The sequence below is a fragment of the Pelodiscus sinensis genome, chromosome 1 (assembly GCF_049634645.1).
Source record: "Pelodiscus sinensis isolate JC-2024 chromosome 1, ASM4963464v1, whole genome shotgun sequence".
NCBI classification, from domain to species: domain Eukaryota; kingdom Metazoa; phylum Chordata; order Testudines; family Trionychidae; genus Pelodiscus; species Pelodiscus sinensis.
Window position 1 is genome coordinate 134711303 of NC_134711.1, and position 14526 is coordinate 134725828.

Below are 14526 nucleotides of genomic sequence, written 5' to 3' on the forward strand. Positions count from 1 at the left end.
GGTCTACACACCCCTTAATTCGAACTAGCTAGTTCGAACTAGGCTTAATCCTCATAAAATGAGGTTTTCCTAATTCGAACTAAGCGCTCCGCTAGTTCGAATTAAGTTCGAACTAGCGGAGCGCTAGTGTAGCGCCTATGAAAGTTAGTTCGAACTAACTCTGTAGTGCAGACATACCCTTAGGGTATGTCTACACTACCCCTCTATTTCGAACTAGCGGGGTAATGTAGCCATACCGCAATTGCAAATGAAGCCCGAGATTTGAATTTCCCGGGCTTCATTTGCATAAGCCGGGCGCCGCCATTTTTAAATCCCGGCTGGTTCGAACCCCGTGCAGCGCGGCTACACGCGGCACGAACTAGGTAGTTCGAACTAGGCTTCCTCCTTCGAACTACCGTTACTCCTCATTCCACGAGGAGTAACGGTAGTTCGAACTAGGAAGCCTAGTTCGAACTACCTAGTTCATGCCGCATGTAGCCGTGCGGCACGGGGTTTGAACCAGCCAGGATTTAAAAATAGCGGCGCCCGGCTTATGCAAATGAAGCCCGGGAAATTCAAATCCCGGGCTTCATTTGCAATTGCGGTATGGCTACATTACCCTCCTATTTCGAAATAGGAGGGTAGTGTAGATATACCCTGAGGGGACACCGGTTAGCCTTCGAATTTTAATGTCCATTCTTACTTTGTTATTAACTCTGTTGAGCGAGACAGACCGTGTCAGGACTCCTGGGCTCTATCTCAGTTTGGAAGGAGAATGGATTACAGAAAGGGGGCAGATATACAGAGCCGGCCCAAGCTATGGGCTGACTGGGCTACCGCCCGGGGCATCCCATTGTAGGGGGCGCCACGTGGGGCTGCCAGACTGGGCAGGGGCAGGGCTGTGCATGCGCCAGGTGCCCGGGGGTGGGGCTGCGCATGTGCTGCACTCCCAGGGGCAGGGCCGCTCTCCCGGGGCCTCGGTCACATGAATGGCTCAGGCCAGCTCTGCAGATATTTTTCATCATTTCAGCTCTATATAAGAACATAAGAATGGCTATACTGGGTCAAACCAATGGTCCTTCTAGCCCAGTATCCTGCTGTCCAACAGTGGCCAATGTCAGGTGCTTCAGAAGGAATAAACAGAGATGCAATCAACATGATCCATCCCCCTGTCGCCCATTCTCAGCATCTGGCAAACAAAAGCTAGAGACACCATACTTGCCCATTCTGGCTAGTAGCCATTGATGGACTTACCCTCCTTGAACTTATTTTGTTCTTATTGGAATCCTATTCTGGTTTGGGCCTTTCCACCGTCTCCTGGCAAAGAGTTCCAAAGCTTGACTGTTAAAAAGTAATGTTTTATGTTAGTTTTAACTTTGCTGCCTATACAGTTAATTGGGGCCAGCTTCTTGTGTTATGTTGGTGAAGGAATAAATAACATTTTCTTATTCTATTTTTCAACTCTGTTCGTGATTTTGTAAATATTTAACATATCCCCCACCCGCTAGTCATTTATTTTCCAAGATGAAAAATCCCAGTTTTGTTCATCTCTCTTCCTATGCAAACTGTTCCTTACCAATAACCATTTCTGTTGCCCTTTCTGTACTTTTTCCAAATCGAACAGATCTTTTTGAGAAGGGGTGAACAGATCTGCATACAGTATTCAAGATGTGGGCATATAACTTTATATAGAGGCAATATGGTATTTTGTCTTATTATCTATTCCTTTCCTAATGATTCCCAATATTCTGTTAGCTTTTTAGATTTTGGACTGACACTGCACAGTGAGCAGGTGTTTTCAGGGAACTATCCTCAATGATTCCAAGATCTCTTTTTTGAGTAGAAACTGCTGTTTTGTATGTATAGTTGGGATTATATTTATCCATGTGCATTACTTCATACTTATCAACACTGAATTCCATCTGCCCTATGTTGCCCAATCACTCAGTTTTGTGAGATTCCTTTGTAACTCTTTGCAGGCAACTTTGGATTAGGTCCTTTTCACCCCTTTTTCAAGAACATTTATGAGAAGTTTAACAGCAGTGGTCCAAATGCAGATCCCAGCAGCACAGCACTCATTCCTACTCTTTCCCCGCCATCTTTTAAGTGGAGTCCCCAGCAATGTTTTCATGATGATCGAACAATCCTTGAATTACTGGAATGTCTAGCCTCTTGTTCTTAATCACCCTGCCTCCCTCTTTTTATAAAAAACTCCCTTACCCAAACTCAAAGCTATAAGTAGTTCAAACTCTATTGCATTTAAGACCTGTCTCTGGAGTTAGGAAATCACTATTTCAGAATAGGCATTATTCCTCATAGAATGAGGTTTACTGAAGTCGGAATAAACCTTCTCTTATTTTGAAATTATTTTGAAATAATGGAATTGCTGTGTGGATGCTTGCATAGTTATTTCAGAAGAACAGCTGTTATTCCAAAATAACTTTGCTGTGTAGAAACATCTTTAGAGTTAACAAAGGGTGTATCTAGACTACACTGTTTTTTCGAAAAAAGTTGGCCTTTTTCAAAAAAACTTCCCCCACGTCTACACTACTGCCATGTTCTTTCAACAGGACATTGAACGAATGCAGCAGTTATGTTGACAGAGGTAAACCTCATTTTACGAGGAAAAACCCCTTTTTTCAACAGTGTTCTGTCAAAAAAAGGTGTGTGTGGACGTGGGGGTAGTTTTTTGTTTGTTTGTTTGTTTGTTTGTTTGTTTTTAAACAGACCTCCAGGGAAAAGCCCCTGGTGGACAGTCCTTCTTCAGGGAAAACCTCTATTGTTCCTGTCTGTAGCCATTTTTTAAAGGCACAGACACCCTGGGCAGCCATTCTGACAGGAAGCTGGCCACAGACCAAGCCTGTCAGCACAGGGCTCTCTCTGCCACGTGGGTCATGTCTCAACCCCAACACCCCCGAGGGCTCCAAGGACCTACCAAGGAGCCATCCTAGCTGCCCTCTGAGGGAAAGAAGAGAGCTCCAGCCTGGTCAGGGCCAGAGGTGTGACCCTGCTTGAAATTTTGGGAGAGGAGGAAGCGCTCCAGTGTCTGCATACCCGGAGCAGAAACTCGGATATTTATGGCTGCATGGCTGAGGGGCTGGCAAAAAAAGGGCACCACCCCAGAATTGTTGATCAAGTGAGAGCGAAGGTAAAAGAGCTCAGGCGGGGCTATGCAAAGGCCCGAGAGCGCAGCTCTGCCTCAGGTGCAGCCCCACAGCAGTGTGACTACTACCAGGAGCTGCATCACATCCTGGGTGGTCGGGAACCCCTGTGCTAGTGCAGACAAGCTTGCAGACACCTGTGCAGCACTATCAGGAGGGCACACAAGAGACGAAGGAGCAGCTGCCAGGAGAAGAAGAGGAGGAAGACACCAATGACACGGAGGTGACCCTGACCCTTGAGCGGTCCCTGAGACCCAGGAGGCCTCACAGGCACCCTCCGATGCTGGCGAGGGAACATCAGGTGAGTGCAGTCAGGGTCACACACACTGAGGGGGGGAGGTGGGAGCACAGAGGATGCGGAGCAATCTGCACATGTCATGCTCTTCCTGGACAACTTGTATCTCTCTATACATGTGCAAGCAAGCGGGCAGGCGGGGTGTGGGTGGGGACCCTGGGAGACCCAAGCTGCTCCAGGCCCATGTCCTATGCTTGTGACCCACTGTGGCTGCGCACTTCCTTGGCCTGTATGGCTGTATGGCCATGGTGGGGGGAGAGGCTATTCGTGGGAGGAAGGGGGGGAACGACATTACCTTAGCCACCTTGGGGCCCCTGTGAGGCCGGGGTGGCTGGCAGGGCCAGACGTGGGCTTGCAGTCACAACATTCCCATCCCTTGTTATAAGGACTTAATCACTGAGCACAAGCAGGGACAGTGTGTGTGTGAATTCCTAACACTGATCAGTTCTCCCTCTTCTCCTCCACAGATGGACCTGCCATTAGTGACTGCCAGGGTGACATACCCTGTCCCATGGAACCTGCAGGCATTGGTGGGTGTACAATGACCTGATGAGGAGGCATGTGGAGGCCCTGGAGCGAATTGAGGAGACCATGGCAGAAAGGGCATGGGAGGAGGCTCGCTGGCACACTTGTCTGCTGGAGGATTTCCTCCCCCAGTGGACCGCAATGTGTTCAAGCGTTTGAGAGACCCTGGCTGTGCCAGGTCCTGTCCCTATCGCCACTACTCCCGCTCAACCTGCTCCAACCTCCTCAACCCCCCTTCCTCTCCCTCAGACTCTGCCACCCTTCCACCCCCTCGTCCCCTCTATGGCAGAGCCAGCTGCAGCCCTTCTCCCCCTCCCCGCATCATCACAGGCCCGACTTGACCCTGGTGACTGATGGGTCCACGGACCTGAAGTGGCAAAGTTTTGCAGTCCAGGTGAGACTGTTAACCCTAAACTGCCTGCTTGCCCTCCCTCCTTCCTCCAGATTGACATCCCCCCCTTCTCTCCCTTCCTCCCCCCTTCAGGTTGACATCCTCCCTCTTCCCCCAGTTTTAAACACAGTTGGAGAGTGTAAAGAAAAGTTTATTTTTGAATGCATGTTGCACAGTTTTATTTTTTTACAAACAGTTATTTATTTGAACGTTAATTGTTAATAAACATTATATTTTTGAGATTTAACATGGTGTGTGTTCACACTGTCCAGAGGCTGGTGCAGGGATGCGTTGTGGGAGGAAACATTTTGGGCTGGGGGGCCCAGGCCCACAGGCCCCATTGGGGAGACCCTGGGGAAGGTCATTGGGCTCCAGCTGAGAAGTGCTCACGCAGAGCCTCCCGGATGCGGACCTCCACCTGATGGGCTTGGTGAACAGCAGCTGTCTGAGGTTGCGCAAACCACCTCCCCTCCACATCAGCCATTGCCCCCCAGCCTGGGAGGAAGGCCTCCCCTTTGTTCTCCACCAGGTTGTGAAGGATGCAACATGCAGCCCCCACCTCTGGGATACTGTGTTCCCCCATGTCGAGGCAAGTGAGCCGGCACCTAAACCTTCTCTTCAGCCAGCCAAAGGCACATTCCACCTGTAAACATGCCCATGTCAGGTGCACGTTAAAGAGTTCCCTGCGCGGGTTCAGATGCCCAGTGTATGGCTTCATGAGCCAGGGCATGAGGAGGTACACCGCATTGGCCACAATGCAGACTGGCATCTCCACGTCCCCAACAGCAAAGTTTCGCTGGTGTAAGAAGGTTCCAGCCTCCAGCCTTCAGCCTTTGGTAAAGGAGCGAATTTTGGAAGATCGAAGCGTCATGTGCCCAGCCCGACCACCCCACACAAATGTCCGTGAATAGTCCAGGGTGGTCAACCAGGGCCTGCAGCACAATAGAGAAGTACCCTTTTCTGTTGATATCCCAGGCTGCTCAATGGGGTGGTGCACGAATGGGAATGTGAGTTCCATCGAGCGCTCCTCTGCATTTTGGGAAACCCAGCCCAGCAAAACTAGCCATGATGGTGTCTAAGTCTCTGAGGCAGACAATCCTGTTCAGCAGCTCTGAGTTGATGGCCCCCACCACCTTCAGAAATAGACACATACAAACACGCAGAATAGGAAGTTAGAGGGGTTGCCTGAGTCCTTGGGAGGTTCCCCCCCAAAACCCCAGGACTCCCCCATCCCCAGGCGATTGCTCCCAGCAGTAGGGCGGAGTGAGGCCAGGAGCCCTCCATCACCTCCCCTCCATTGCCCCCCCTGCCCTTTCCTGTTACAGTCCCCCTACCCCTCATGGTCTGCCCCCTTCAGAGGGACTTACCTCCATCAACATGGTGCCAACAGTAGATCTCACCATGTCAAACTGGATTCCCACCAACTGGTATCTGTCAGCAGTGGCCAGCTTCCAGAGGGCAATAGCTACCCTCTTCTCCAGCCAGATGGCAGGGCGCAGGTGGGTATTCTGTCATTGCAGGGTGGGGGGTGAGCCAGGAACATTGCTCCCGGAAGGATGGACTTCGGCATCCTGAAGTTTCGGAGCCAAGTCTGGTCGTCCCACTGCTCCATTATGAGCCAGTCCCACCAGTCTGTACTTGTCTCCAGCCTCCAAAATCGCCTTTCCTGGAGAAAGTTCGGTGGCAAGAATAGTGCTGCTGCATCCCGAATGAGGGACTCCAGGCTGGGTTCAGAATGTGGACCTGGCATTAACAGCATGAAGGTCTCATGGAGTTGCAGCAGCACTTGAAGCACTACGGTGTGAGGCCATTGCCTGCCCAGGAGTAGCTCTGGCTCCATGGCAAAAAAAAAAAACCAACACCAAGCAGGAAAAAAATGCTGTGGTGTCCCACAAAGCAGGGCACTCAGAGCAAGCACCGCAGAAGCTTTGCTGTCCCTCTAGGAGCTTTGCTGTCCCTCTGGCTCTTCAGGAGGATCCCTTAAAGCATGCGTTTCTGCAAAGAGCATGCAGCAGGACCCAGAAGTAAAGGCTGCCCCCATGCCCTGGCACAAGTACTCTCTTTTGAAAAAGCGGATTGATAAATCGTTCCGCTTAGTGCAATCTAGATGTGCTTTTTCGAAAGAAGCGTGTAGTCTAGACGTACCCAAACTGATTGTGCAGTGGAATTCTCCAATGAGGATTAGTTTCAGCAACCTAAGGTGTCAAATAACTTGCTCAAAGAACAAGATTCATGTAGACACAAGGCATTTTAAGGTCAACTAATTTCACCTTATGTGAAATAACATCCCCTGTAGTTAAGCCATAAGAGTACCTGAGAAGTGCTTCACTCTGGATCTATGTTCCATGTATCAGGCTCTATTGGTGTGAGACTGACACACAAGGTCCTAACTACAAGCAGTCCAACACTCTGGTGCTTTCCTTGCTACATCCTCACTAGTATTCTGTCTAATCTGTTCTAATCCATCTTTAAACTAGACCATCTAGTCCATCCCAGGCTATGTCTACACTGGCGGCTTCTTGGACCAGAAATATTCAAATGAGGCTAAGCGTAGAACATCACTGAGCCTCATTTGCATACCTAATGAGCCGCCGTTTTTGCAAAAGAGGCTCTTGCGCCAGAAGGAGCTGTCTACACTGCCCCTTCTTGCACAAGAAAAACCCTCTTGCGTATTGCCGTTATTCCTGAAAATAATCAGAGTAGCGGCATTGCACAAGAGGGTTTTTCTTGTGCAAGAAGGGGCAGTGTAGACGCTCCTTCTGGCGCCAGAGACTCTTCTGCAAAAATGGCGGCTCATTAGGTATGCAAATGAGGCTCAGCAATATTCTGAGCTTAGGCTCATTTGCATATTTCTGGCGCAAGAAGCCGCCAGTGTAGACATAGCCCCAGTGACTGTCCGTTCCCCTTTGTGTCTTTCCCACTCTCTTCTCCTTCCACTGCTGAGGAATTTTCTCCTTCCTGCCCCTTGCTTTTCCCTTTTGAACTCTGAGCTATTATTTTAGTTTTTTCAGACAATATGAATTATGAAGCACCTCCCCTGCTTGTCTCCCCCTGTGGAGAAACCTACACTTGCTTTCACTTGCCCTTTATTCTCTTGGGGTATGTCTACACTACCACCCTAGTTCGAACTAGGGTAGTAATGTAGGCAACCAGAGTTGCAAATGAAGCCCGGGATTTGAATTTCCCGGGCTTCATTTGCATCTTGCCGGGCGCCGCCATTTTTAAATGTCCGCTAGTTCGTGCCGGAAAAGGGATGCTAATGAGACGAGTCGGAATTGCAAATCCGCAGGGGATTTAAATATTCCCTGCGGCATTTGCATTTACATGGCTGCCGTTTTATTCCGGCTTGTGGATAAGCCGGAGAAAAGCGCAAGTTTATACGCGATTCTCCGGAAAATAAGCCCCTTTCCAGAGGATTTCTTATTCCTACTTGATATTTAAATCCCCCGCAGATTTGCAATTCCGACTCGTCACATTAGCATCCCTTTTCCGGAAAGGGATGCCAATGTAGACGTAACCTAAGAGTTCTTTGAAGGGGTTAACAAACATGCAGACACAGTATACTTAGATTTTCAGAAAGCCTTTGACAAGGTCCCTCACCAAAGGCTCTTGTGTAAATTACATTGCCATGGGATAAGAGGGAAGGTCCTTTCATGGATTGCGAACTGGTTAAAAGACAGGAAAGAAAGGGTAGGAATAAATGGTAAATATTCAGAATAGAGAGAGGTAACTAGTGGTGTCCCCCAAAGGTCAGTCCTGGGACCAATCCTGTTCAACTTATTCATAAATGATCTGGAGAAAAGGGTAAGCAGTGAGGTGGTAAAGTTTGCGGATGATACCAAACTGTTTAGGATAGTCAAGACAGAAGCAGACTGTGAAGGACTCCAAAAAGATCTCACCAAACTGAGTGACTGGGCAACAAAATGGCAAATGAAATGTAATGTGGATAAGTGTAAAGTAATGCACATCGGGAAAAATAACCCCAACTGTACGTACAGTATCATGGGGGCTAATTTGGCTATGACAAATCAGGAAAGAGATCTTGGAGTTATTCTGGATAGTTCTCTGAAAACTTCCACACAGTGTGCAGCGGCGGTCAAAAAGACAAATAGGATGCTAGGAATTATTAAGAAAGGGATAGAAAATAAGACGCAAAATATCTTACTTCCCTTGTATAAAACTATGATACACCCACATCTCGAATACTGTGTACAGATGTGGTCTCCTCAGCTCAAAAAAGGGTTCAGAAAAGGGCAACTAAAATGATAAGGGGTTTGGAATGGGTCCCATATGAAGAAAGGTTAAAACGACTGGGACTTTTCAGTTTAGAAAAGAGGATACTGATGGGGGATATGATAGAGGTATATAAAATCATGAGTGGTGTGGAGAGGGCGAATAAAGAAAAGTTATTTATTAGTTCCCATAATAGAAGAACTAGAGGAAACCAAATGAAGTTAATGGGTAGCAGGTTTAAAACTAATAAAAGAAAGTTCTTCACACAGCGTGTAGTCAACCTGTGGAACTCCTTGCCAGAGGAGGCTGTGAAGGCTAGAATTATAACAGAGTTTAAAGAGAAGCTAGATAATTTCATGGAGATTAGGTCCATAAAAGGCTATTAGCCAGGGGATAGAAATGGTGTCCCTGGCCTCTGTTTGTCAGATGCTGGAGAAGGATGTAGGAGACAAATCACTTGATCATTGTCTTCGGTCCATCCTCTCTGGGGCACCTGGTTCTGGCCACTGTCGGCAGACAGGATACTGGGCTAGATGGACCTTTAGTCTGACCCAGTACGGCCATTCTTATGTTCTTATATTCTAAGGTTCAGGGAAAGTTATGGAGTATCAGAATAACTAACACTCACTGATGGATGTATTGACTTTCTAGGTCACATTGAGATCCAGCTGGCTGGAGGGAACACTGCGTGCTCCGGACGTGTTGAAGTTAAACATGGAAAAGCGTGGGAGACAGTGTGTGATTCACACTTGGATTTCAAAGCTGCCTCTGTTATCTGCAATGAATTAGGGTGTGGACAGGCTGTAGCTGCTATAGGAGCTGCACATTTTGGAGAAGGACATGACCTGATCTGGAAGGAAGAGTTTCAATGTGTGGGGAATGAGATATTCCTTTCAAACTGTCCCAGGATCTCTCACCCTAATAAGACTTGTTCTCACAAAGATGATGTCAGTGTATCGTGTTCAGGTAAGAATTCAAACTGCTGACATTAACATAAGTCTAACTTGGGTCCTACAGCTGTGGGAAAACTGGAGTATCAGTGGGGCTTCTCATGTCATCATACCAACTCCTTTGAGGTTTGTGTAGGCAGAAAAATCCCATGATTCCGATCAGCTTGTGAGCTCTACAAACACTGCAACACTGGCTTTCCCTGGTGGCTTGGAAGGCACCAACAACCACCCAAATCCCAGGCTGAGGAGCTGCCATCTGAGCCCCTACAGCTCTCACCACCACTGCTCTCATCTGCAGCCCCCTCAGTTTCCCTGCACAACACATCCCGCTATATTCCTCTCAACCTCCCTTCTCCCTCCAACAGATATCTAGCCCACCTAGCTCTCTGCCCCGTCTTCTAGCTGTCTCACATCGTTTTCAACACCATTCCACTGAAACCTTAATTGTCTCCTGCCCACTCCCTACCCCGCTGCCTCCATGCCCTGTTCCCCTCATTCTCTGCATCCTGTTTTCACAGGGTCTGTGCTGCCTCCCATAGCCCCTGGGTCCTGTTCATTCCGCCCCCCACAAACCATATAAGAGCAGCCATGTTTCCTGAGGGCTTCAGTCTCCTTGAAAACAGTGGGAGGTGGCAGACAACTTTACACACTCCCAGACATCAACAGACTGTAGGGAGACGGTGTCATCTCACTGGCTTCAGTAGATGGCACAATTTGGAATAAAGGAAATCTCATGAGTTGAAAATGTTCTCTCTCTGGGTATGTCTACACTACAAAATTAGTTCGAACTAACGGACGTTAGTTCGAACTAACTTTCATAGGCGCTACACTAGCGCTCCGTTAGTTCGAATTTAATTCGAACTAACGGAGCGCTTAGTTGGAACTAGGTAATCCTCATTCCACGAGGATTAAGCCTAGTTCGAAATTACTAGTTCGAATTAAGGGCTGTGTAGACCCTTAATTCGAACTAGTGGGAGGCTAGCCCTCCCCAGGTTTCCCTGGTGGCCACTCTGGCCAACACCAGGGAAACTCGTCTGCCCCCCTCCCGGCCCCGGACCCCTTAAAGGGGCACGGGCTGGCTACGGTGCCCATGCCAGATGCAAGCCTACCAGCACCCAGCCAGCAGACCCTGCACCTGGCACGGCTCGAGCCAGCCAGCCGATGCCCCCCAGCCCTCCCCCTCTTCCCGGGACCAGGCTGGCGGCTCACGGGAGCTTGCCCGGGACTGCAAGGGGCAGGCACCCGCCTGGTCTAGTGCGGACACCGTGGTCCTCGTTCACGACCTCAGCACTAGGCACAGGAAAGTGGCCGGCTAGGGCAGGAGAGCTGCCAGCCTGGCCATCTAGGAGCAGGTGTGCATGAAAATCAAGGTGGTCCACTGAGACCCCTGACCCTGAGCCCTGAGCTTACAATGGCCGTACTGGGTCAGACCAAAGGTCCATCTAGCCCAGTAGCCTGTCTGCTGACAGCGGCCAACCCTAGGGACCCTGGAGGGGATGGACCGAAGACAGTGACCAAGCCATTTGTCTCGTGCCATCCCTCTCCAGCCTTCCACAAACTTCGGGGAGGGACACCACTCCTACCACCTGGCTAATACCACTCCATGGACCCAACCTCCAAGACTTGATCTCACTTCTCTTTAAACTCTGTTCTAGTTCTAGCCTTCACCGCCTCCTGCAGCAAGGAGTTCCACAGGTTGACTCTTTGCTTTGTGAAGAACAACTTTCTGTTACTAGTTTGAAGCCTGCTACCCATTCCTTTCCTTTGGTGTCCTCTAGTCCTTCTATTATGGGAACTAATGATGAACTTTTCTGTATGCACCCTCTCCACCCCACTCATGCTTTTATAGACCTCTATCCTATCCCCCCTCCGTCTCCTCTTTTCTAAGCTGAAAAGTCCCAGTCTCTTTAGCCTCTCTTCATATGGGACCTGTTCCAAACCCCTCATCATTGTAGTTGCCCTCCCCTCTCCCACCCTCTCTCTTCCCCTCTCCCACCTCCTTTTCCCTGTCTCCCCGAGTTTTGTTCAATAAAGACAGATTCTATTTTTGACCACACGTTTTCTTTATTTTGTACATCAGGAAGGGGGGCTAGGGAAGGGTAAGTGGAAGGAGGTGAGGGAGGAATGGGGTACGAGCCCCTGATGGGGAGGACTGGGCTGGCTTTGCGGGCTTCTGGGGGTGGAAGCTCTCCTGCAGCCCCCCAATTGCCCCCTCTCTCCAGATGGCAGCCTGCGGCAAGTGCAGCCAGTCTGATGGCCGAGTGCTGTGATGTGCCCAGTGTGGGTAGTCCGGGCACTCCAAGCCAGGACTGCTTTGCAAGTGGGGCACCCCTGAGAACTGTCTGTCCGGGGTGGGGATCGGGTCCCTTTAAGCACAGCCCTCAGCTAGCCTGAGACAGCAGCTCCACGCTCTAAGTCCTCATCTGATGCCCTGCCGGCACTGCTTCCGGCCATCCTTAACCCCTATTCAGGGTCCACTTAATGTGGACATGCTAGTTCGAATTAGCAAAACGCTAATTCGAACTAGTTTTTTAGTCTGGATCCGTTAGTTCGAATTAACGTTGTAGTGTAGACGTACCCTCTCTCTCTCTCTCTATATATATATATATATACACACACACTCAAATAAGAACTCCTCCTAAACTGTAAATTTGCTATGCAACTTTCTCTTCTCCTAACTAAAGCAAGGTTGGGGTTTGGTTGCACCAGGACAACCAGAAGCCTAAGGAAAGGGTCTGTTTTCCATAACATGGAAAGGGAGTGGCTACTGTTCAGAGGGATACAATACAGGGAGAGCTACCCTGCAGAGTGTCTGCTGTGGGAAGCTGTACCACCAAGGGAGTGGCCAGCAATGCTAGAGCTCTGCCATCTTACCTGCCAGCACACCGCATAAATAACCCATGGCTGCAGCATTGGAGGGGGAAGGAAGAAAAATGCCCCTGGCAGCTGAGGGGGAAAAAAAAGTCCCCTGGTGAGTGGAAGGGGAGAGAAAACGCCTGTGGCGGCTGCGGGGTGGCGGGAGGGGAGAAGGGAAACAGTGGGGAGAGAAACTGCCCAGTGGTGGGAAGGAGGAATGGGCTTGGGGGGGGGGGGGGAGAAAATGCCCCTGGCAGCTAGAGGGTGGAGCTGGGGGAGAGAAAAGACCCTACCTGGATGAGATCAACACCCTGAGCCCTTCCTCACCCCCAACTCTCACTCTTTCACCCTTTCCCCCAGCCTCCTTCTCTGTCCCCTACATCCACAAGGCCACACCACCAGCCTCCTTCCCTAAAGGACCTGGGCAGTGCCAAGAAAGTCTACTAGTAATTTATAAGTTGGATGGTGATTGACCACGAGTCTGGGTGATGATGGTTGAACCTCGGGACATGCTGAGCCGGAGGAGCACTCAGCCATGGTTGTAGTTGTTCCCAGCACTTCATGCTGACTCAACAGGCATTGTAGGCTTTAGAGTAACTCAGAGTAACATTCTTGGGTTACTCTTATTTGTGTGCCAAAGCTGGCTTTCTGGCTGCTTGTCAGAGCCAAAGTGTTGTGAGGACAAAAATTTACATGGATGAGCTGAAAAAGCAGAGTGCCTTTTGCAGAATCACCACTAACAGCAAAGTCTGGAAAGGATACCTCTCTGTATACCAGGGAGATGTGGAAGTACCATAGCTGAGGTACAAACAAATTAAACCATTGAACCCTAGGGCTAGAAGATACCTCAGGAGGTCATCAAGTCCAGCCCCCCTGCCCAAAGCAGGACCAACGGCAACTATATCATCCCGGCCAGGGCTTTGTCAAAGCCAGGACTTAAAAACCTCAAAGGATGGAGATTCCACCACCTCCCTAGTAACTCATTCCAGTACTTCACCACCCTCCTAGGGAAACAGATTTTCCTAATATCCAACCTAGACCTCTCCCACTGTAACTTGAGACCACTGCTCCTTGTTCTGCCATCTGTCATCACTGAGAACAGCCTCTCTCCATCCTCTTTGGAACCTCTTTCACATAGTTGAAGGCTGCTATCAAATCCCCCCTCACGCTTCTCTTCTGTAGACTAAATAAGCCGAAATCCCTCAGTTTTTCCTCCTAGGTCATGTGTCCAGCCCCCTCAGCATTTTAATTGCCCTCTGCTGGACCCTCCCCAATGTGTCCACATCTTTTCTATAGTGGAGGGCCAAGCATTGGAGGCCATACTCCAGATATGGCCTTACCAGTGCTGAATGAAGTGGAATAATCACTTCCTCTAGATCTGCTGGAAATGCTCCTAGTCTACCCTAATATGCCATTAGCCTTCTTGGCTACAAGGTGTGACGTAGTGGGGGTATCTGGCTGGTTTCTACGCTGCTGGCTCTGGGGTAACCCCCACTGGCTGCAGTTGGTACCATGGCCCAGCAAAACAGGATGAGTCATTATGCAAAGCATGTCTCAACCTGTCTGACCAGCCACCCCCCATGGAGAGGAACAAAGGAAGGTGGATGCTGCCCGGGCTGGGCGGGCAGGGCTGGAGGAGAGTTAAGTTAGTTCCTGTCTGGAAAGCAGGGGAGAAGGAGCTGGGGAGGGGGGCTGAGGCCTCTTAGCCCCAGTTCCTGTAACCAGATGACATCTGTGCTGTGCTATATCCTGGAGAAGCAATAAACTACCTCCATTCTACTGGCTGGTGGAGTCTGTTCGTGCCATTTCGGGGTGCAGGAGACGGGGGACCCCCAACGCGTCGTCATACAAGGACACACTTTTGATTCATATCCAGCTTCTCATCTACTGTAATCCCCGGGTCCTTTTCTGTAGAACTGCTACTTAGCCAGTTGGACCCCAGCTTGTAGCAGTGCTCAGGATTCTTGTTGAACCTCATCAAATTTGTTTTGGCCCAATCCTCCAATTTGTCTAGGTCACTCTGAATCCTATCATGCAAGAGAATTACATTATACTAAGCTAGGGGGAGAGGTAGATAGGTTGTCTGGGTCCAGAGTGACCTGGACAGATTAGAGGATTAGGCGAAAAGAAATCTGA

At 49.6% G+C, this 14526-nt stretch overlaps 1 protein-coding gene across 2 annotated transcripts in view; it reads left to right on the forward strand.

The window, feature by feature from the left end:
- LOC112545108 (antigen WC1.1-like) overlaps nucleotides 1–14526 on the forward strand; it is a 68322-nt gene that overhangs the window by 26961 nt on the left and 26835 nt on the right. For both annotated transcript variants that reach the window (XM_075902522.1, XM_075902515.1), the window contains exon 3: nucleotides 9236–9550. In XM_075902522.1, the coding sequence (XP_075758637.1) occupies nucleotides 9236–9550 (315 nt within the window). The remainder of the gene's footprint in view (nucleotides 1–9235; nucleotides 9551–14526) is intronic.